Here is a 21,394-nt window from a genome sequence, read left to right as displayed (position 1 = left end):
TAGAGTCCTTATCGCACACACAGAGAAAATGACCCTAATTTAACAGTTATTGTATAGAATACATAACTCAAAGTATTTATAGTCCATTAAAATACATTACTTTGCCTTGCTTTGGTAAAGATGTTCAGTAAAATGTATTCTTACTTTAAAAATTTGAATATGGATTTATCCATACAGGCCCCAAAGTCCTTTTCTCTCTGTATGAGCTTAAGGATATACATATATGTGGGCATCATCATAACCTCTGCTGTCTGCAGCTTTCGCTGGGATAAAAAACATTCCTTGCCTGATTTGATTTAAACGTTTTACTTCCACAGACAGTGGAAATGAAAAGGGGAAACCCAGAAAATGGGGGAAAAGTGGAAAGACGGGGGCCGGAGGGGAAACTCCGCGAATTGGGAGAGCCTGGTTCGACATGGTTTATTCATGCAGCAGTCGCATTATGCAAATAGCTCTCGACTAGCACTTGAAATTTGATTTTTTATTCTTCCGTCAATTTCTACTTCGATTTCTCTTTGCCATTTGTTGCAAAATTCTGAAAGCAAGCCACATCGTGCAGGCAAAAAAAGCGGCTCTGTGGGTGCGCCATTCATCTGCCTTTCGGCCAAAAGTGGCTAACGCTCAGCGGCTTCTTTTTGGCATTGATTTTCGGCACTTAAACCAAGTTACCTAAAAACCTGAGCCCCTTAAATCCGCACCTTCTCCCTCTCAACAAGTTGAGGCATATCTCTGATGTAAATTTAAATTGAAAAGAAATTACTGGGCTGAACAACAATGTACCCTTTAAATAACAGGAGGCGAAACATAATTTCGCACCACGCACTCAAACTCCTGCGGAACTATGCCCTATTGCCAAGCGGTTGCGAAAATCTGTTCCTTCCCATTTCCCAACGACGGCAGATGTGAGCAGACATCGTGAAGAATGTTCAGCAGCTACAATATACAAAATACAAAATACGACGCGCCGGCCTCCATCCTGATTTGAATATTTTGCATTGGGAGAATTCTTTCAGCCACCATCGCCATTTGCTAGGCCTTGTCTTTAAGTTGTTGCGAGTGCACGGGAAAAAAATTCTCTCGAGCTGCCATCAGGTTTAATCTTTCCTACGTTAAAAGCGATACATTTTGCATTGCTATATCAAGCATGGTATAAATTTATATTACCGCACTTAATTAATTAGTTAAGATTAAAATATTTGATCTTATTAAAAATTGATTATTTCTTTATGCTTAAAATCATAAATCTTAAAAAAAATGTAGTCACTTATTTAGTAATGTCTATCATTCATTTTTAAAAAATTTTCATTTTAGTTAAATATATATGTATGTATATAATCATACCAAATATAAACTAGATTTATTTTTTATTCTCCGTGCGCATTCCATACATGTGGGTCGCGCATCCTTGAATGTTTCACAGCTTACAAATCCTTGGCACGCACATCAGCATCAGCATCAGCGTCAGGCTCCAGTCATCAGCTTAGGCATTGTGTTTGCTCCAACAAAGGCAAAAGTAATTCATGCAATGCGCTCGAAGAAGAATCAACGCACACATTCTGAATATTTGCTAAGCGAAATAATAATAACAAAAACTTTGGCGGCATGAAGCGGAATCAACCGGAGATGTGACGACGATGAATGGTTGATGGCGAAGGAGGACGATGGGGGACGATGGGGGACGAGCACGAAGGACGCAGCGATGACAGGCCTGACAGTTATGTCGGGGGCTGTCCTTTACCCGTGTGCATGCATAGCTGGGCATTAAAATTAATGACATATGCACAAGATTCTCTGCCAAACGTCGGGGCACTCCAATCGATTTAAACGCATATCAATCAAACGTTTGCCAAATTTGCCGAGGGCTGTACCAATATTTACTCGTCATGCTTGGAATATACACATATATATGTACATATATCGAAAATCATTCAAAAGTAATCAATGCATTCGAGTAGAACAGCACGGCGTATGCTTGATATTTCCCATTTAAACTAGCCCACGTCACGCTCTCTACATTTTTAATTTAAAAGCCAGCAGGCTAGTGGTCGTATTTTTCGTTTATTAAGATTTTATTTGAACACGTATGGGTGAATTTTTTGTACACAGACCTACGAACTGTTGAACATATTGGTCATGCATTATTAAATTAAATGCGGTGTTTTGTGGGTTCAAATAAAATATGTAATAGAGTTCTGTTGGCTTTCTTTTTACGTTCGTAAATACCGACCAAGACTCGAGTGCCTTTATTTATTCATTCCTTGTGTGACCCATTAGTTAGAAGCATAGTCTCTTGCCCCTCATTAAATACCCAATGGTTTAGTCCCAAATCACTTTGAAACCCTTCATTGAAAATCAAATTTCCCGCTTCCTGTCCTGCTTCTGTCATATTAATTAGCCATCCCACATCGAATGGCAGTCCGCCCCTAAACTAAAAACTAATTAAAAAGCCGTGTCATTGGAATGGACCGACGTCGGGGGCATCAGGCTTTCCCAAAATTCGGTGCTAATCGAATTGTTGAAACGCAATGAAACGAATGTCATTCAGGACCGAAAGAGTCGAAAAAGACCACCCAAAACCCCCGTTCTATCGCAGCCAATTCAATTCATATTCATTCCGGCCATCAAATGACGGCAAATGACAGCGAACAATGAAATCAAATTAAAATACACTTTAACGCCGCGCCGAGTGAATGACAATCAAAGGCTAAACAATGGAAGCCACCGAATCGATTCGAAAACATTCGGCCCGGATGGCTGAAACGATTTTGAATGCTCGCAGTTTTTATTGTCGAGTGACAGCCGTAAGGAAAATGCCATCAATTTTCACCGAAAATCCCCCATAATGGCTTCAAGTGTTGCGTGCTGTTCGAGTAATTAAGTTCTGACATCTCGAATGTTCAATAAGTAAGCTTAATTTCCTCATGTGCCAGCTTTATGACTTCATGGAGCAGTTAAATATAAATCGGAATTGAAAGGAGTAAACGCAATCATATATATGATTACAATTTTATTTACTATTTTGAGTAGACAGTGGAACCTGTATTTAGGTTATTTACAAATCACTTTCTTGGTCAGTTCGATATTTTTACAGCTGTTGTAATCTCGGTGTTTGTCTAAATGGGTACATCTCCTTTTTTACGCAGTGCACTTAAGCAACTATATCTTAGTTCCCTTTTCCAATGGAATTTTTTATACTTAAAACGAACAACTCTGCCAAAAGAAATCAAAGCTTCCAGCTCTCTCCAGTTTCATTAGCCATGTTAAGTAAACAAGCACGCCCGCAAACAGAGGCTCTCAGATAGGATTCAGAATCCTGGATTCGAGATCTCCCCCATTCGTGCCACTAAGCGGCTTAGTGAAAGTCCTTTGCCAAAGAAGAAAAGCAGCGGCAAGGACTTTCTGCATGTGAGAGCCTTTTTTTGCGATGGAACTTGAGATGATGAAAGTCACTTTGGTGTTTAAATAACTTTGACGCGCTTTCTGTATGCACACACATACAGAAACATACACCGTCCTGAGTGACATTTCCGGTCGTAATGGCGAACACATTGCCAGGGAAAACTTTGATGACGTGAGCTTGAGTTTGACGTGCCGAAAAGAAATTTGACTTCATGGAAGAAGGGCAACTTGGGAATTCTCGGGTACGTCTGTGTGTGTGTCTGAGTTTTGGGGCTTAGCTCGTTACAATTTAGCCCCATTGCCAACTTTCGCGTAACCCAAAAAGCGACTCTCCAATTTGCGTCGACCAACTTTGAAAGTTGTGCGATACAATTTGTCTCGCCTTATTTTTCGGGGCCAAATTGCTGCAATTATCATTTGGCATTTGGCTTGCGAGTACCAGCGCTAATGAGGCGTCTGGGTCGCCATTGAATGCATTGAACCACAGCGGCCAGAACGCCCTCGCATATGCAACGGAACTTAAAGCCACCCGAACACAAATGCAATTTGTGTGCATGTGCGTGCGCATCTGCACTTCCCTTTCCGCTGCGCCATTGCAGTGCCATTTGGAAAACTTCGTGAGGGGGAAAATCTGAAGAATCATAGAACACAAAAAAGTGAGTGACATGCACAGCGATTAAACATGCAATCATATATCTTGAAAGATAGTCAAAAAGTATTTTTCATTTGTATTGAAAACAGTACAATGACTCTCTGGTTTTTTACTGTGTACCACAAGTCAAGTTCCATTCCGTCTCGCCACAGAAAGTTTTGCGGATGAGCGAAGGAGCCAGTGGCGGAGCAATGATGATAAAGACGATGATGACTACCGACAGTGCCAGCACATAGCAGCAACAGTAACGACAACTGACACCAGCCGTTGGTTGCAAGAATTCTCAGGTCCTCCCACACTTTTTATGTGCAACTACTTTGCATATGTGAGGGTGGAGGTGGAGGACGCAAAAAGTGCGGTTACGAAAGTCACTGTGGGTGGGTAGGCCAAGAGGGAAGGCACATTCACACACTCCAGGGCTTGACGAAAGTTGATATCGACGCCATCCCTTTGAGATCCATTAAAGCGGCAGCAGGCTCCATATCCATCTTCTGGCTCGTAAACACATTGGGGATAGCTATATCTGGGTTGATAAGCCACTGCAGGGAAGTGATGGATAAAAATGAGGAAAAAACAGCTTCTGTTTACGCTCTCTGCTCGTGAAAAATCGCAGCCAATAGCTTTGACATTGAGTTAAGGGGAAGCCATTTAAACGAAAATGTTTTGCTTTAAGACAGCGCATTTGGCCGGGTAGAGCTGCCCACATTAAAACTTATTAGCAATTTAATGCACGACTAGACAACGTCCAGATTTCCAAACCCTGCCAGGGGGATTATTTTAGCACTGCATTCGTGGCGAAATTCACTGACGCCAGACATTGTAATAGCCAAAATGCAGGACGAGATTGGCAGGAGTGGCGCAGTGGTCCTCGGCCATAAAATTGTTAAAAACATCCTGCTGACCTCGCTACAGTCGCCACAGGCGTATTGGTTTAAGTAGAAAGTGCTTGAACAAATAGTTACTTTAGCTTAAGTAGTGCCTTTATATACATAGGATTTATTATTATTATTTAAATGTCTATTTACCAAAAGCAATATAGGTGTGCGAAGAAGTGAACTTTTTTTAACTAGCATGAAATTCTACTATCCACTAGTTTTCACACAATTAAAATATTCCGAAAACATTTACATATGATTGAAAGAATAATAAATCAATAATTCATTTAGAACCACATAAGCCAGCTCATTTATCTTGATATGAAAACACATCCGAAGCCAATTTGTAAAAAAAGTTTATTGAAACTGACTTAACTGCACTTGTTCGTTGGGGAGATTACCAAAAATGGTGCCCAGTACTCCCAGGAAGTAACCAGAGCCCTCGATTCCGAATAAACCTCTGCTGTTTTCGTGCTCTCTGGTGCAACAAGCTGGCTGGCAAAAACATGGGCATCAGTTTCCGTCTGGTTGCCCGCGTCATCTGCTGTCTGCTGACGCCACTGAATTTCTGAACTGAATCTGTCCCCGAGAATTCATTTCCCCCAGCGAAACCTCCATTGAACCCCAACCATTACCTCGTCTGCACCATGTCTGAGTATCTAATTTAAAATTATGCAACTACTTTTATTTTTTCCTTTTGTGTCCATTTTTTTCAATTTTTTCCCATTTCCATTTTTTCTGGTTTCTGCAATTTTCGCTCTCACTGGCCGAATGCTATAATTTCCCAGTAGTGGCACTCATTTACTAGCTGTTTGGGCAGTGTTAAGGGGTCATGCGTGGCAAGCCCCCCGAACAACATTCATAAATCATTTGCAGAGGTGGAGAAACAGAGGAGAGCGGCTGTTGTTTTTCTACTCGTCATTATCACTGGCAAGCTGCAATCGACAGCCCCCAGTAACAGCCCTTTTTCGCAGAAAAACCCAGAGAAACGTTGCACTGAAAACACATTAATCAATTCCGACCGACTTGCGGACCAGCCAGACCGCCATGCATATACATATATTCATTGTGTAGAGTGGATCGTGGAAAAGTCGGGAAAACAAGGACAAAATAAAACCGTTACACGCTCAGCGGGCGCAACAACACGAAAAAGAGAAAATCATAAAAGCTACTCGTAACTTTCCATAATGTGCAACGCGCGTGAAAATTCGTCCTTAGCCCTGCGTGAAAAAACGCGAGTAAGTCGCAGTGAAACCGAAAAATAAAACACAAAAATAAAGGTTGCCTGTGCAAAACCAAAAAAACCAAAAACATAAGGATAAATTGTTTACGCTGCAAATATTTATGGTTTTCACTGGTCGAAGGCGAATTTATTCCAGTGTTCGAATCCGACTACTACATAGTACATATATGCATAATATATACTCGTATGCGCAGCGATAAATATTTGCCCATAAATTTGGCGTGTAATCGGGCAGCGAGGCGTGTGGAAATTCATTTGCCGCAGGCATTTGAATATTTTCAAATATTTTACTGAAGTACCTTGATTGTTAATCTCTATGCGCAGAATTTAATTAAATATTATACTGTCCTAAAGCGAGTAGACCATGACATTTAATTGATAATTTGTGTGCAAATAAGGTGTGATAGTTAAATACAGCTACCTTTGTGAACTGGCAATGGAAGATACAAGAAAAAAATAATGATTCCGCCTAATTAAATTTAAATTCATTATTACAGACATAAAATAATCTGTTTCAAAATTCAAAAGTATTTGTAACGTACTTTGACTAGTAAAATATAAGGCAGTATACAAAATACTAAGAACATTTTGCATTTCTTTCATTTTATTTCAGACACAACAGTAATGACATTGAAATGGCGCCAGAAATACAAAAGCAGAAAAAGGCCAAAGAAACTAAGACAACGAATAATTGCAACAAACACTGCCCCAGCAAAAGCAACAACAACAACACCAAACCATAAAGCAACAACAAAAGCAACCAGCAGACTGAGAGAAACAAGATGCAAGCTGAAGAGACACAAGAAATGTCTGCCAACTGAACGACACAGAAATGTAGCAGCTAAAATGCTGCTGAAAGTGTCGACAAATGCAACACAATGTCGCGCAATTAAAGCAACAGAAACACCAGCTACATCCACAATGACTTCCAGCTGCAGCGGCCATTGTCAGTCGCAACAGCAGCAGCAGCAGCAGTTGCAGCAACCAAACCAACAGCAGCCCCATCACCAGTTGCAACATCAACAGCGGCGACATCCACTTCCGGCGACGCTGACGCTGCTCCTCTGCCTGGGAATCAGTTTGGGCATGGCTGCCACAGCAGCAGCCGCCGCCGGGGGAGGAGGAGCTGCACCCGCTTCCGGATCCGGAGCAGCTGGCTTCCCATCCAGCTCCAGCGCCAGCTCCAGCTCCTTGGGACCCGGCAAACCTGCCAATCTGCAACTGGCACCCGGCTCCTCCTCGACGGGCTGTTCGCTCGCCGAGTTCAGCTGCTCCAACGGAAGATGCGTGCCACTCAGCAAGTACTGCAACAATCTGAACGACTGCGGCGATGGGAGTGACGAGCCGCGATTTTGTACACGTAAGTAGCGCCAACGATTGACGATGATACGCCAACGATAGTTAATATTATAGGCAGTTTCGGGGAAGTTAACTTCTACTTGAGAACGGACATTACCTTAAAAGATTTCATATCATACCCAAAAGCTTTTTTTCCGTCGAGCTAAAATAAATGTTCAATATATACAGATTTTTATACCCGTTACTCGTAGAGTAAAAGGGTATACTAGATTCGTTGAAAAGTATGTAACAGGCAGAAGGAAGCGATTCCGACCATATAAAGTATATATATTCTTGATCAGGATCAGTAGCCGAGTCGATCTGGCCATGTCCGTCTGTCCGTCCGTCTGTCCGTCCGTCTGTCCGTCTGTCCGTATGAACGTCGAGATCTCAGGAACTACGAAAGCTAGAAAGTTGAGATTAAACATACGGACTCCAGGTACATAGACGCAGCGCAAGTTTGTCGATTCATGTTGCCACGCCCACTCTAACGCCCACAAACCGCCCAAAACTGCCACGTCCACAGTTTTGAAAATTGTTTTGATATTTTTTCATTTTTGTATTAGTGTTGTAAATTTCTAACGATTTGCCAAAAAACTTTTTGCCACGCCCACTGTAACGCCCACAAACCGCCCAAAGCTGCCACGCCCACACTTTTGAAAAATGTTTTGATATTTTTTCATTTTTGTATTAGTCTTGTAATATTCTATCGATTTGCCAAAAAACTTTTTGCCACGCCCACTCTAACGCCCTCAAACCGACAAAAACTGTCAGTGTTGAAGATTCTCCTTCGCACTTCCACTAGCTGAGTAACGGGTATCAGATAGTCGGGGAACTCGACTATAGCGTTCTCTCTTGTTAAAATTGGTTTAAAGAAATCCTAAGTAAATATTATAAAGATATTTAAAAGTATTCTTTGACAGTGTAGAAAGGTGAAAAGTTGAGTAATGAAGCGAAGGCACCATAACAATGTGTCGAAGGTAATTATGTAAAGCAGAGCATAATGAGAGGCAGCCCGAAACGACCTGCGAAAGTATTGTTTGTTCAATACACCAGGCAATCGGTGGGTGAAGAGCGCGTAATTGAAAGAGTCGGGTACATCGATTATGAAATCAGGCATAGCGCATTTTCTTGTTAAGTTAACTAAGCACTGACATTTACGTGTTTGCCCTTTATGAATTAAATTCCATTCAGTGTTTCCTACAGTGTTTCCTAGATTTTCCACAAAGCAAATATACGCCACGTATATTTCTTGTACTCTTGTCACTTTACTGCGTACAATTGTTTCTATACGTCTTTGGAGCTCAAACCCGTAAATTTCATAAGAATACCCTCACACCGTGCAGTATTAACCAAATAAGGTCGGAGATCCCTCGCCAAATCGATTGGTGTGGTCCTCAATGGCTTCCGCCCGCAATCCTCGTGGCGGGCAGGGTGGTACGAACCTGGAAGCATTCAAGCTTGTCAAACCCCATAACCATCCGGCAATAATCTACCTCCGCTGCATCCATTCACTGGACGCTCTTGTAAACACGGCCTTCATGTGTAAATGTAATTAAGCACTCCCCACTCGCACATGGAGCACCACTCTGATTGGCAACCATCCCAATGAGCCACCCACTTTACCCACCCATTGGCCCTCATAATGGCGGAGAAGTGAACTTCTCACTTTTGCCAATTGGCTGCCAGCAAGCCCATCATTTCCATCCTCCTGCTTCTGCCGGGATGTCCTGCTCCTGTTCCTGCTGCAGCCGGGCGCGCCATGTCAAGCGTTGATGAATTTAATTAAGTATTTTTCAATGACATTCAATGAGACGGGTGACCAAAGTGGGCGGCAATCGCTGCGATGAACAGCGACAGAGACAACTCGTGGGGCTTTTTGAACAACGAGCTTATCGACTGGGTCACATATATTTGCACTTGTTTGTTCAAGCCAAATGGCAAAAAGGGATACCCAATACTCGTAGAGTAAAAGGGTATACCAGACTCGATGAAAGGTATGTAACAGGTATAATGAAGCTTATCCGACCCTATGAAGTATATATATAGTCGATTTGACCATGTTCGTATGTCCATCCGTATGAACTATAACAAGAGAGAACGCTATAGTCGAGTTCCCCGACTATCTGATACCCGTTACTCAGCTAGTGAAAGTGCGAAGGAGTCTTCAGCACTGACAGTTTTTGGCGGTTTGTGGGCGCTAGAGTGGGCGTGGCAAAAAAATTTTTGGCAAATCGATAGAAATTTATAAGACTAATACAAAAATGAAAAAATATCAAAACATTTTTCAAAAGTGTGGGCGTAGCAGCTTTGGGCGGTTTGTGGGCGTTAGAGTGGGCGTGGCAAAAAGTTTTTTGGCAAATCGTAAGAAATATATAAGACTAATACAAAAATGAAAAAATATCAAAACATTTTTCAAAAGTGTGGGCGTGGCAGTTTTTGGCGGTTTGTGGGCGTTAGAGTGGGCGTGGCAACATGAATCGACAAACTTGCGCTGCGTCTATGTCTCAGGAGTCAGTATGCTTAATCTCAACATTCTACCTTTTGTAGTTCCTGAGATCTCGACGTTCATACGGACAGACGGACAGACGGACAGACGGACGGACAGACGGACGGACAGACGGACATGGCCAGATCGACTCGGCTATTGATCCTGATCAAGAATATACTCGTATGTACTTTATATGGTCGGAAACGCTTCCTTCTGCCTGTTACATACTTTTCAACGAATCTAGTATACCCTTTTACTCTACGAGTAACGGGTATAAAAACTAGAATGTTGAGACTAAGCAGCATATTCTACAAACCTCCCAAAACTGCTTGGAACTCGCATGGATTATAAAAAATGTGTTGGAATAAATAATAAACACTGTTTTCATTTAATTAAGCCAAAATAGTTTTGCAATAATTCTTTTGCCTGTAACCAAACAAAAACTCAACGCTTGATTACCAAAAAGTTGAATTCAATGGTACTGATTCTCATCTGCCACCTAAAAACTATAAATTAATGGTTATAGCCAGTGATTAGTTATTATTGCACTGGCAATCATAAGCACACCCCCGCCCAATGGAAAATGACTATCATGCATGTCAGACAGAATGACAGAATGATAGACTGACAAACTGGCAATCAGGCAGGCAATCAAACTAGGAGCACGCCTACAGCGAGCCAAATTGATTTCCCCAGCAATCCTATAATTATCTAATTGACTATTGATGGCTGAGCGCATTATAAACTTCATTGAATGCCCAGAAAGCAATTAGAGCACAACAACTAGCAACACTTGAGCAATTTATTCCGAATTGAATTATTTTATCCGAGGGCAGTCTCTCTGCCTGATGCATATGCATTTTTAATAAAACTAATTGAAACGCCAGAGGAAAAGAGATGCATTCTGAAGGGATCCAAAAGAAATTGCCAATTTCTATGCAAACTACCATTGCTATGACTCTCCCTTCATTTTTGGGGACAACTACAAAAGGCAGGACTTAATTCCATATATGCAAATCGCACAAGCATAAATCATTTCAGTTTGTGGTTATTCAATTATGAAAAGGATTTCCGAATCGGAATATGTAATCGAGTGAAAGCTGGGAAAACAGTTTCTATATTTTCATTAGCAAGGCGTAAACAACAATACAATGAAATGTTCTCAAAATAAGAAACTAAAGAAAGCTATTCAAAACATAACTAATATTGAAGCACGCACTTGATAACACATTTTTAAAGGAATTTAAGGAAGCTTATTTTGCCAGTTAATTAAGAACGGTGATATAATTACAGGAAATAAAATGTGTTTAATATACTTATTAAAATTAGACCTATAACACATACATATACGAGAATGTATGTAGCATAAATGAACCTCTAATGCATCCGAAGTTAATGTTCAGTAAACAAAATACTTAGACAAGAACATGTAGTCTTTAAGATAAAGTTGAATAAATTTACCACAAATTGTGTGGCAAACATTTTCCACCCTCTTCCGAAATGTGAATACATTAAAAGCTGAGTACCTTAAATTATTCACGCAAATGGATTAGTTTACTTTGCGTTTCAATCAGTTTGCATGTGAAGTTAATGTTATGTTAATTTGATACTTTGTGTTAGCATCTGCCTTGGTCTGCCGATAATTTATGACGTGACAAATGCCATTCCCCACGGCCAAGTCCTGGATGATAATCGCTCCTCCCCTTTTTGGGGTTTGGGGTTTTGGAAAGGAACGCCAGTTGCGGTTGCTTGGCAGCGCGTGGGCCAAACAAACTAATTGCCGAACCATCGCTAATTGCATTTAATATATATATTTGCAGGCTGCAATCGCACCTACTACGGAGACATTGGACAGACCTACGCCCTGGAGTTGCACCGTCCCAAACAGGATCGCGTGCCCTTTGTGTGTGTGCTAACCTTTACGGCGGCAGGTGGACAACACGGCGATGTGGTGCAGGTGAGTCGAGTCGAGTCGGGGCACCAAAGATGCCACACTATGATCTTTAAGTTACTTTTAAAGGGTCTAGGAGTGTGCAGTATTATTGTATTTTTGGTCAATGTCAAATGGAACTAATATTAAACCTTTTCTTCGTATTACTGCATACTTTTTAGTACTTTAAAATTTAAAACAATTAAAACACATTTTAAACAATTATAATTGCTTATTCATATTATATTATGAACAAAATAAAAATACTGAATCGCAAAGGAAACTACACTTTGTTATAACGCATCAACAGAATGATGATGCAATTTATGTTTAAAGCATTGTTTAAATTTATCTCAGTGCATCAAGGGTTGCAGCGGTGAAGGGGGAGACTTCTCTGCATTCGCCACTTGCGATTGCCTTTCACATTTCATTTTGTAACGGGATAAACTACGCCATTAAAAGATAAGCAACAACAAAGGCGCTGGCGGAGGTTGGGTGGGGAGGATAGGGGATCGGGCCACGATTGGGTGGTTGGGTTTTGGGTGTTGGGTGTTGGGTGGTGGCCAGTAGGTGGCAGAAGCAATATTGATTTCAAAGCCACTCGCCGGAGCGTAGCAAATCCTGCACAACTCCCCTTGACAACTCCCCTTATTTGGGGGCGGCAGTGAGCAAGTGCCGGCGCCTGTTAGTTATTACGCCACTTCACACCTCCAATTGGAATGAAGGATGCTGCAGGAGCAGGAGCAGGAGCAGGAGCAGGAGCCGATGAAGTGGGAGTGGGAGTGGCAGCAGAGGCAACAAGGAGAAGCACCCGGCATCCAGCCAGAGTCGAGCCTTTGGCATGCTCGAGTGCGTCCCAAGAGCATTCGGCACTGATATCGACTGAGCTACGAGCACTGACCGAAACTTTATTACTGGCACTCCCTTCGGCACATCCGGGAAATATTTTGTGCCCAGCAGGGGGACTACATAGACTAGACTCGGGCAACCGGAAGTCCGAGGAACGTTTCTCCCCCCCCCAAATCGTTCAGCTAACATTTATTGGTTATATAATAATTGAAAAAGGCCAGAAACTACATACACACATTATTGTCTTGATCATAACACTAAAAAATAACCAAATCAATAGACTTTAATAATTTCTAATTTTGTATTCATCTAATTTTGTATTAATATAAAGGCATTTAAAGCATAATACATAATACTTTACATGATAAATCTGGCGGCATTTATCGTTAATGCTCCCAATTTGCTGTTGGCACTGTGATATATACCATGTACAATATTATTATAATTAGGAAAGTCAGTTAGTACCCTAACCTTAATGGTTATTTGGGCACCCCAACTCACACAGCTCACACGTTTATTGTGCGAATCGCCCTAGGTCACCCTGGACAGCTTCACGATTGGCAGGTTCACCTCGTACGTGCATGAGGGTTGTCCGGACGGATATATGCAGATAGCGGAGTCGGCACGGACCCCCATCGGCGGAATGTGGTGTGGCAGCTCCTGGGGACCAGTGCTCTTCTACAGCGAGACCCGCTCCCTGATATTCACCATTCGGCTGAACAGGTGCGTCCCGAGTGCGTTCATAATTTACTGACCCGATTTATGTCTATAAATACAACCCACAGACTGGCGAGGGATCAGAGTGGCTACAACTTCGACTTTCGCATCAGATACAAGGTTTTGTCCAGGGACAGTTCGGTGACCCGCTACGGGGGCATTAAGCTGGCAGGTGCGTGCGACCGCAGGGACTGGAGTCGATTCCAAATCCCTAATCCTCCCTTTTTCCTTCTAGAGCTGGCCCAGTGGCACAACCGCAGCAGCTTTCTCAATCAACAGCAGCAGCAACAGCAGCAGCAGCAGCAACAACAAGGCGCTCCTGGTATCCTGGAGGACTTTACCAACTCCAGCGTAGCCCGTTCGGACCGGTATGGCCAGGACTTTAGTCTGTTCAGCGCTTATGCCAACAACAAGACTTTCATGGCCTCACTGGAGAAATCTTTGGCCAAGGACGAGCAGAACTACACGGAGCCCAAGTACTATCTGGGTGAGTTGGGAAGACAGGGCTTGAAATGATCTTTGGATTATATAGTTTAAGACTGATTAAAACCAATGACTTGTAGTCAGTGGATGAGCAGGCCTAACTAGATTTGCAGGAAGTCGCGTTGGAAAGGATAACTTTCAAAGAAACCTGCATTTCAAGTACTACTCACAATTATTAAAATAAATGTTTTATTTTAATATTATTTTATTAATATTATTAAAATTACGAGTATGTGATGCAATTTGGTCACACATTTAAGGAAAGAACTGGTTAAATTTAAGAATAAATTTCTTCCACATGGGTATACACTGGACAGATCCCCACGACAGACCGTCCTTAATGACTAATTGAATATTATTTCTGGCTGTGACATCTGCTTTCCGCTTTGCAGGTGACCTCATACCCGGAACGTATTGCTCCAGGATCTTCAGCGACTGCGACAAGAAGCCGTGTCGCCTGCAGTCGCCCAACTTCCCAGGCATCTATCCGCGCAACCTCACCTGCTACTACGCAGTGCGACAGGTGAGCAGATAATAATTAAAACGAAATTAAACTCCTGTCAGGTCTAGTCTGGTGTGCTGGGGCTACAAGCCGTGCCAGGTCAAAAAGGTTAGGCACCTCTAACCAACGCAGGATTTAGCGCGGGATTCTACCTTCTGGGTCATAAAAATACACGCTGCCTTATTTTTATTCATGCCACAGCAAAGTTCAAAAAAGGGGGGCAAGGCAACAAAAATAAAATGGCAATTTACATTCCAAAATAGAATGGGCTTTTATTATAATTAACTGGAGGAGCAGAGACTGCCGTCTGAAGCGCTCCTAGCCTGCTTGGAATTTTTAATATGTGGCAGGACGACTCGTTGCCATTGGCAATCAACTGTTAAAGGTCTCACATACTGTGGATGTTCTTTTAAAATTACAAATTGTTTACTGGCTCCACTGCCTTTGTCATTGAACTTAATGCGGGTATATTTGGGAGTAATGGGCAAAATTGGCTTGTACAAAAATAGCTGAGCTTTTAAGGTATTATTAAGGCAAGTTACAAATAAATAGAAACAAAATGTTTCTATGCTCTACTGAAAGATACAAAAGTATAGTCAGAATTTAAGCAACCTGTATACATTTTAATAAGAATATAAATAAAAGTCAGAAATAGGCACAAAAAAAAATTAAAAAGAATTACCTTTTGTATAGTACATCATAAAGATTAAGCATTTAGGTGCACTGTTTTAAAATTGAAAATACTTCGTTGCAAGTGATATACTATTACACACATTTTGCTTTTTCCGTGCGCCTCATAAATTACGCATTTGGGAACGAAAACAATCAAATGTAAGGCACGAAGATCAATCACCATTTACAACACCGACCAGAAAATTGCGTAATTTAAATGCTCCAATTAATCCTCTCATCCCGGTTCCTATTCCGATCCCACAAAAGGAATGGCGCTGTCAAACAAAACATTCTGTGCACTGCGGCTCATTAATTTGCATTTAATTCTCCTGTCCACACAGCACGACGTGCCCCATGGCAAACACGCCCTGATTCTAGTCAAACAGCCCAAGGGCAATCTGGTCTGGATTTCCACCCAGGAAACGGCCGCGGCGAACAAAATGGCACCACCGCCGAGTGCCAGCGACAAGGATAAGAAATTCGAGCCGAGGCTGAAAACATGGAATGACTGCGACTACATTCAGGTAATTAAATCTGCCTTTAAATGCACTTTGCTCCTCCTTTTCTCTATCTATCTCTATTTCTATCTGTATCTGTATCTGTATCTGCGTCTGTATCTGTATCTATATCTGAGGCTGAGTCCCCTATCTTTATCTGTAAATCTCCCTACGATGGACCCCTCTGTGTTTGCATTTGCCAACTTTAACGAGGGGGTCCAGCATAAAAATTACTTCCTCTGTTGTCCGGTGGCCGGCAAACAAGGCCAATGGAAATATTCGGACGGAGTGAGTGGGTGGAAAAGTGGTGGAAAAACTGCGCAAAAAACGTCAAATTGAAAAGGAAATGAGCAAAAATCTGAAATCAGTTGTTTGCCCTCCCCTTTCCATTGCAACCGCACCCCTGCGGACTTTTCCTCTGAATTTCCACTGTCATAGCCCCGGCATTGTCCGATGGCCATGTCCTCCTCCGAGTACCAGGACGAACTCCTCCGTCCGACATTGCCTTGAGCACTCGATAGGTTTCTCTGGCCAGTCGCGGGAAGTGTTAATTTTGTAGCGTTTCTTTTTGTTTATCTTCGGGCAGGCAGAGCAGGAATGGAACTCGTGCTGGACTCCTGTCCATGAAGCCTACAACTTAAAAGGGACAACTTTTGGATGAGCTCTTAATGAGCGTTGTGTATGCAAAATGAAGCATTAATGGGGAATAAGTCGGCAAAATGTGAAATATGAAGGATACGAAGTGTGAAAATAAGCTGGCGAAAGGGATATGCTTTGAAGGATTTTAATAATGGTACCTTAATTATGATAAAGATAAAGATATGTAAAAGATAAAGAAAATGGAATACGCTTAACTGTGCCAGACAACTTCTATGATTGCGATTCCCTCGACCGTTTTCCAAATTAAGTTAATATACTTTGAAAGACGTTATGCAGACTGCCGGAAATTTTTAAATAATAATCAGAGAAGGTTACTTATCCTTCGAACATTTCTGTGGGAGGTAGTCTCTACTCAAAAAAAAACTTAAAACTTTCTCTTCTGGAATCACTCAGTTTCTCAAATTGCACCAAACTAGAATTTGCTATAAAATGCGTAAATCTGAAGTACCTATAAATATGAATATGTATATATTTTCTCCAATAGGAAAATGTAAAGCCCAAATGGAAATCCACGGTAATGCAAAACTACAGAACATTTCTCGCTCAGTTCAGTTCAATGCGACTCAATTCAAAACTCATGTTGCCACCAATCAATTTTAGTCGTAACATAGTTAGTGAGCACTTAACCTCTGGCACCCAACCACCCACACACACTCCCCATTTCACTCTCTCTATTGATCCACCCCACTATTAGCAACAATTATTTGCCATCTTTCGCTGTTCGAGAACAATTAATCAAGATAAATGTATGCACTGCCCGTTGAAAGCCCAGCAAACCAACCACAAATCAAAATGATCTGGGTAAATCGACATATATGGAATATCTATAGACTAGATAATATATTCATTAGCACACGCGCGAGGGGAGGAATCTGTCATTGGATTTATATTAATGAACACTTGGCACGCACATCATAAATCGCACACAAAGGAGGTTTGCGTTCTGAGGTCTCAGGTCTGAGGTCTGAGGACACCGAGAGCCGAGGACATCAAGGACATTAGTGGACGAACGTGCCTGGGTCCCATGTAAATAATTGCCCCGGGCATTCATCATACAGAAAAGCAGAAGAGCCAAGGATGCTACTCTTGATGGATTTCCCACTTCCGGGCTCCATTCAGAGCGCTTTAAGTTGATCCGCCACAGCGGTCAAAGACATTCCACCCCCTATACACCATCTGCAATCCAAACTGCGGGATTGGGATGGGGAAATCCCCACTAAAACGTTTTGACGATTTCCGTGTCGAGGAATTTTGCTTTTAGTTGCCCATTTAGTCATCAGCAACTATTCAATTTAGCTTCGCAACAAAATCCCTGCTAGCTAAGAAAGGGGAGGATGACCCCTGTGCTCCAGATCCCTACGGTAGTTCCCCCATTAAATGCTCGTTATGGTAGCAAGGCGTGCCAATCCCTGCCTCCTAACCCGGAGGCCAAGAGGGCTAACCCCTTCACTTTTTGCTTATTCAGTTGGAAAGCAATCCGCTCGGACGTTAGCGCCATTTGCAAGGATTGCAGGATCCTGGACTGGGCCTGCACTCTGCCTACATTGTCCTGGTTCTGCCAGTTCCCTCTTTTTTCCAACTTTTTGTCTCGCACTCTTAAGCCAAAATGTCCAAAAGTGCTGGCCATTTCAGTGCGGCATGTGTGAATAATCGCCGGATGGCGGAATCCTCGCAGCCTGTGATCCACGAATGGAATGGCGGACTGGGCAATAGAACAAAGGTACACACATGAAAAAGAATTCCATTAAAAATTATTAAATAAACGATCGATTTGGAATTTTTATCACATTTTTGTAAAAAATGTACTTCAATTCATCCGATAAAAGAGAGGAATATACAGCTCTTCGTTTTGCAGAGGCGTTTCAATATGCATTTAATTGGTTTCACATGACATCCCCAATGAAATGAAATCACCCAAAAATGTATACATTTTTTAAAATTGGGAACCGGTAATTTTTCTCTTGCCTACACATACAGACCAAAAAAGTAAGGTGCACAAAAAGCGGAAATACCTACGAATATGTATCCCCCATTTGTGTCTCCACTAATTTGTACAAATGCTGCGCTTTCAATAAATTTGCGGTCACAAATTACCTGGACCACATTCACGGCTGTGCGGACTGTGGCTCCGACCCGGAATCTGGTCTGCGGTCTCGGGCATAGTTTAAATTTGCGGCCAGCTGCACAAACAAGGCCGAGCCGGAAACAGAAACCTCAGCTAAATGAATGCAAAAAGTCGCCGGCCACAAAACTAATTTGTCATGCGTTGGCCAAAGGTAGACGAGGACTTGGTCCGAAAGGCAGGCATTACACCCACTCAGAATCCCCGTTGGCAAGGCCAACTCAATTAAAATTCGCACAATTATGCGCTAAATTCCAACGCCAGTAAAAACCGCACAAATATGAACGTGTTTCGTTTATGGGAGATGTAAAATTGGGCATTACGCTGCTACCTACTGAATCCAAACCTCAATGAAGTATCTATTACAAAGTTAACTGAAGGAAGTGCAGTTCCAAGTACTTACTACTTTATATAATCAATCCTTTCCGAAGACAATCTTTAGTAAGCCTGAACCCAGTCTAATTCAGTTTTATATTCCACTACATTTTAATATAAAATAACTTTTTAGCAATCAAAATTGCAACCAGCAATCGGCCAATTATCATTTGGTATCACAAAAACCCGTAATTTTAGTACCAAGTTAAGCACTCAAGTAAACCGCATAATCGTGTTTCATCCATTTCAAACAAACTTTAAATGGTCTTAAAATGCTCGACACTAAGTGTGCATCAAGTGTCGGACACATCAAAGCCAATGTGCTCAACTCTTTAGGCCAGTTCCAAGTCCTTTTTACATTTCCCTGAATTTCCCCAGACTAACACACCGCACCATTACTTGCCATCGTTCCTGGCGAGCGGAATGTAACCAAAAATCACGTATACGTACAGTAGCCATTAAGTAATACGAGAGATGCTGCACTTTGGGTCCACTTCTTTACAGCAATTACCGTCCCTTTGCACTCAGTTCGACCCTAGACCGCCCCCCCACCATATTGTCCCTTTTTGCCACACTCGGCCTTTAACTTCAATCACTACACCGAAAACAACTAATATCACTTTTATGTCTCACACTGATCACCATTGCCATGTTTAAAAACATCTCCTCCTAGATGGGATTTGTCATTAAACAAAGTACACTTAACAGGATCTATTGCTGTTGAACAAAAATGTGCAATTTTATACAATTTAGAAAGTGTTCTTCACCGTGTAGCTATCAACAAGCACCACCTACATTTGTCGCAGATCCACTCATTTCGCTCTCTCCTCACCCACTTTGTTCTCCTTCTTTTTCGCCCGCTCTCTTTCTCGTTCTCCTCTTGTCTCTCGATGTCCTTTCGCTACCCGCAGGACTACGTGACCGTGTACGACGGCTACACCACACGTGACCCCATCATATTGAAGTTCTGCGGAGGTGGTCAGGCGGTGCCGGCGGCCGTTTCCAGCGGCCCGGAGCTTTTGGTTGAGTTCAGCACGTCGCCGTTTGGCACCTTCACCGGCACCTCGTCGCAGGTTCTGCCGCTCTACGGATTCCAGCTGGAGGTGAGTGGGTCACCAAATGGCAAGGCAGTCATCTGAGGAAAATGCTTGACTTTGTTTTTCCCTTCGCAGGTCGAGGTTCAATTCGTGGACATCCAGAGTCCCACGTACTCGAAAAACAAGAAACCCTGCGAGTTTTGGATTCGCGGTGCAGGTCGCGGCATCCTCGAGAGTCCCAAGCACTCGCTGGCTCCGAATTCCACGTGCCTGTATCACCTTCAAGGACTGGGCGTCTTCAAGACCTTTGACCACCTGAGCTTGTCGCGCAGGACGAGCAGTCAGTCGGGGATGCATCAACCGCTTTCCCGGTTCAAGGTGTGGATCTCCGTTCTGAAGTTCAACTTGGATCCGGAGTTTGGCCAGATAGATGAGACATCCGTGGGCGCCATTGGCGTGCTGCAGACGCAAGAGGATTGCAGTGGAATGCTGCGCATCTGGGATGGGACTCTAAGGGATGCACCCGTTTGCAAAGACTTGAACTGGTAGGTAACTGATGCATCTTAGACACAGGGGAAGTCACAATAATTTCCACATTCTTAGTGCCACCGAGACAAGTGGCTATAACACATTGGGTCACTATATCCATAATTCCACCAGTGTGATCGCCAGATTTTGTCGGGGCACAATTCCACGCACTTGTGATCGGTCCAACATAAACGAGACCTATGCAAGACCCTGCACAATATCCGAGAGCTATGTGTCCAGCAGCGATGGCATTACGCTCGAGCTACGCAACACTGAATCCACAGTATTAAGGTGGTGTTTCTTTGGAAGTACTTGTCAGAATCCCTAGTAACCTTATCTTTTAGACCACTGGATTTTAAACTGAAGTACGAGTTCATTGACCTGCATCAGGATGGTTTGCCTTGGGGTGGTGGGGAACACGATTGCAACCGGAAGTTCCTCAGCAGCATGATGGATCGCAAGGATCCTGCCATCTTCCGCAGTGTGCGCAATATATTCCTTTTTGGAAGGGGCGGAACCAGAAACCTGAAATGCATCTACAAATTCGAGGCACAACGCGGCGAAAGGGTCAGAATCAAGATGAGAAAAGTTACAACCACCAACAGACCTTGCTTTTCACGTGTGGATGAGGACATCAATCGATCCTTTTGCTATGGCGATACCAGTGTTAGAGTCGAGGTAGCTTTAACCCACTTTAAGCCTAACAATCTTACTCATTGATTACTTTATCTTAGATCTTTGAACGACCCTACCACGATTCCATTTTACTTCATCGAGGCTGCATGTGCAACTCCTCTAACCAATCCCACCTGCCGGTGGAGTACACTTCTACAAGTCGCGATGTGGAGGTGCACTTTATCGCACACAACATGACCACTTTGGACGATCCAGATACGGTAAACTTCGAGGGAATGTTTGAGTTTGTCAAGGCTCCAACAAGTTGCAAGGATGGACGCAGAAAATTCGGACCAAGTGGCACTATAGATATGACCTTCGGAGACGTAAGTAGATGCATAAACTTTAG

General features: G+C 42.6%; 1 protein-coding gene across 1 annotated transcript in view; it reads left to right on the top strand.

Annotated features, from left to right (window-relative positions):
• LOC122616653 overlaps nucleotides 1-21,394 on the top strand; it is a 43,358-nt gene that overhangs the window by 19,591 nt on the left and 2,373 nt on the right. Inside the window, exons 3-15 of the mRNA XM_043792187.1 lie at nucleotides 6,783-7,529; nucleotides 11,819-11,955; nucleotides 13,313-13,500; nucleotides 13,563-13,666; nucleotides 13,730-13,981; nucleotides 14,370-14,500; nucleotides 15,493-15,675; nucleotides 16,793-16,822; nucleotides 19,717-19,908; nucleotides 19,978-20,387; nucleotides 20,446-20,661; nucleotides 20,715-21,048; nucleotides 21,105-21,371. Coding sequence (XP_043648122.1) covers nucleotides 6,783-7,529; nucleotides 11,819-11,955; nucleotides 13,313-13,500; nucleotides 13,563-13,666; nucleotides 13,730-13,981; nucleotides 14,370-14,500; nucleotides 15,493-15,675; nucleotides 16,793-16,822; nucleotides 19,717-19,908; nucleotides 19,978-20,387; nucleotides 20,446-20,661; nucleotides 20,715-21,048; nucleotides 21,105-21,371 — 3,191 coding nt within the window. The remainder of the gene's footprint in view (nucleotides 1-6,782; nucleotides 7,530-11,818; nucleotides 11,956-13,312; nucleotides 13,501-13,562; nucleotides 13,667-13,729; nucleotides 13,982-14,369; nucleotides 14,501-15,492; nucleotides 15,676-16,792; nucleotides 16,823-19,716; nucleotides 19,909-19,977; nucleotides 20,388-20,445; nucleotides 20,662-20,714; nucleotides 21,049-21,104; nucleotides 21,372-21,394) is intronic.

This window comes from Drosophila teissieri, chromosome 3L (assembly GCF_016746235.2).
Source record: "Drosophila teissieri strain GT53w chromosome 3L, Prin_Dtei_1.1, whole genome shotgun sequence".
In the NCBI taxonomy this organism is placed as follows: domain Eukaryota; kingdom Metazoa; phylum Arthropoda; class Insecta; order Diptera; family Drosophilidae; genus Drosophila; species Drosophila teissieri.
Note: the sequence above shows the minus strand (reverse complement) of the source record. Positions and strands in the feature narration are given on the sequence as shown.